The 2,876-nt window shown below is 48.1% G+C and overlaps 1 protein-coding gene across 2 annotated transcripts in view; it reads left to right on the top strand.

Annotated features, from left to right (window-relative positions):
* The first annotated feature begins 2,663 nt into the window (after positions 1-2,663).
* Positions 2,664-2,876, top strand: part of CFAP206 (cilia and flagella associated protein 206) — a 32,637-nt gene continuing 32,424 nt past the window's right edge. For both annotated transcript variants that reach the window (XM_007467308.1, XM_007467309.1), the window contains exon 1: positions 2,664-2,776. In XM_007467308.1, coding sequence (XP_007467370.1) covers positions 2,669-2,776 — 108 coding nt within the window. In that variant the 5' untranslated portion in view covers positions 2,664-2,668. The remainder of the gene's footprint in view (positions 2,777-2,876) is intronic.

Raw genomic sequence — 2,876 nt, 5'->3', positions numbered from 1 at the left:
TGTTAAAATTAGAGCTCTTTCCTTGGCAGCCAATGCTGGTACTCCTTCAATGATAAGACTTCCTTCCTGGTGCCAAGGCCATACTGACTGGCTGTGTATATGCTAATCTGTTTTTTTGAAACCCTGAAGGAATGCATCCCTGACTTGTTTGATATTCTTTGTTCTGACAAAATATAAAATTGTTGAAAACCATGCTTTTCAGGAGCAATTCCTGAGTTATCTGAGAGGCTGTGTCCAGGGCTGTCAGCCTCAGTTAAAACTCTTTTCTGTTCCTGTTATGGATTGTTTATTATTTCCAGCAACAATACTTTTATATGCACTGCATTTCTCAAGAATACAACCCTTCCGTTTTCCCATCTCTAGGAACTGGCCTCTGCTCGCCTCCCCCACTGTATCCCCTTTTTTAAAAGGCTGCATAGGTTTCCATGCTACCAAGTTAATACTCTTGTTTAAGAAATCTTGTTTTTGACACCCTTAACCCACTGAGGTGTAGTGAACCTGCCTCCTTCTGCCTGGGATTTGGGTCTCTCTGTAGTATTTTTTTTTTTTTTTTGGCTGTGTTGGATCTTCATCGCTGCGCACAGGCTTTCCCTAGCTGCAGGGAGCGGGAGCTACTCTTCATTGCTGTGCGTGGGCTTCTCATTGCGGTGGCTTCTCTTGTTGCAGAACATGGGCTCTAGGCGCGCGCGGGCTTCAGTAGTTGTGGCTCGCGGGCTCAGCAGTTGTGGCTTCCTGGCTCTAGAGCGTAGGCTCAGTAGTTGTGGCGCACAGGCTTAGTTGCTCCGTGGCACGGGGGATCTTCCCCGACCAGGGATCGAACCCGTGTCCCCTGTGTTGGCAGGCGGATTCTTAACCATTGCACCACTAGGGAAGTCCCTGGGTCTCTCTGTATTTGTTTGTCTTTGTTTTATAAAGTTATTCTCGTCCATCTTCCTGGGAAAGACTCTCAAGCTTGGACCCAGCCACGCCTCCCCACCTTGGCCCTACCCACATCCTGGTCCCGCCCCCTTCGGGCCCTAGCGTTCGGTTTCCATGGTTATAACGCTGCCTCCTAGAGAGCCCAGCTGCCCAGAAGGACCCCGCAAAGACCCCGGGGAAGAATCGGGTAGACGCGGCTCCAGCTCTCCATTCCGGCCAAGGTCAGCCCATTCGAGGCTCCGCGCCCTTGAGTCCGGGGTGTACCCCGCGAGGAAGCGAGCGTGGGGCCGTGGACAGAGCCTGGGCCGCTGGAGCATCCCGTCTAGGCTGGTTGAGGCTGAACTGTCGGTAAGGACTCCTTTCTGGGCGCCGCCGCTGAACGGAAACAGCGGTCACTTCCGGCCGGAGGCGCCCAGGTCCGCAGGTCAGGCTTCTAACCCGTAATGCACCGGCGCCTGAGCCCGCTCGCCGCTGCTCGGGGCCGCTTGCACGCCCCCGACGGCCTGAACTTGGGGGTTTAGGCTTCCCAGAGTCAAGCAGGGGCGGGTACTGAGGGGAGTCGTGAGCGGCCTGGGCCCAGCGCCCGAGGGCGCTCGCGCACGCGCACACGCAAGGCTAACCTTTGAGCACGGGCTCGTTAGGAGCTGCTGTTTTAAGCGCTTACCTTCTGCCACGCACAGTTTTAACCACTAAATGTATAGAATTCAGTCCTCACGACAGCTACGGGGAGAGGGTAGTAGTCGAATCTATATTTTTCAGATGAGAAACCGCTTCAAAGAAAGGTGAAGCAGATGCCCGAGGTCTCAGCTAGAAAATGGTCGGGTCACAATGGACACTGGGCACTCCGGTTCTATTGGACAAGATGACGTGTTGTTGACCTTACCTGAACCCTAATAATGCTGAAAGTTAGCTTTATCTACCTGGGATTGCCTTTGTTATTCTCTACATGCTTATTTCCCCTGTGCTCAGTTACTGGTACGAATCAGAAAACCTGATAGACATTAAAACCCGCCACCTTTTCCCGGTTTCTAGTAAATGGAATTAATAACCAGGAGTTCATTTTTTTCCGTGATGCATAACTCCTGTAATATTTTTTGCTTTTATGTTTTTAATCAAGAGTCTAAATGCCAACTTGGATGTGCTAGAAAGAGAATTTAGACGATCCAAGCAAGAATTGTTTTCCAAGAGTCATTATAATTATGAAAGGTCATTTAGTGAATGTGGTGGAATAAGCATTTCCTCTTTCAAGCTGTACTCGGCCGCCTACACAAATGGGAGTGGGGTTTCTCATTAATTCTACTCCTCCCTGCCCCCAATAGTGTTTAACTTTTTTTTTTTTTTTTTTTTTTTTGCGGTACGCGGGCCTCACTGCTGTGGCCTCTCCCGTGGCGGAGCACAGGCTCTGGATGTGCAGGCTCAGCGGCCATGGCTCACGGGCCCAGCCGCTCCGCGGCATGTGGGATCTTAACCATTTTTTAAATTTAAAAATATCATGCTATAAATGTACTTTGGGTGACCACCATCATTTAAATAAAGAGGGAATGTTTCAATCATTTGAAACATTCCAGTTGCTCTCACTGTCATTTTTTATAAATATGAAACAAAGTAATGAAAACACGAGGGGCCTAGATACTCGTAAATACTAATAAGTTAATAAATAATATGACTTTACAAATATGTTAGTGGTGAAATCTAAAGAGGAAAAAATAGTATATAAATGCAATTTAAAAAATCTTTTTATTTAGCCAGAATGCTTCCCACTCAGGCTGAAAGTGTTATAAAGAATATCATTCGAGAAATAGGACAAGAATGTGCAGCCCATGGAGAGATTGTTTCTGAAACTCTGGTTGCTTTTATGGTAAGAATGAATATTTTTGTGAATTACTGCTTTATTAAAAAATGTGTTTAGGGCTTCCCTGGTGGCGCAGTGGTTGAGAGTCCGCCTGCCGATGCAGGGG

The sequence above is a fragment of the Lipotes vexillifer genome, unplaced genomic scaffold (genome assembly GCF_000442215.2).
Source record: "Lipotes vexillifer unplaced genomic scaffold, Lipotes_vexillifer_v1.1 scaffold554, whole genome shotgun sequence".
Lineage (NCBI taxonomy): Eukaryota > Metazoa > Chordata > Mammalia > Artiodactyla > Lipotidae > Lipotes > Lipotes vexillifer.
This window is presented reverse-complemented; position numbering and strand designations above follow the sequence as displayed.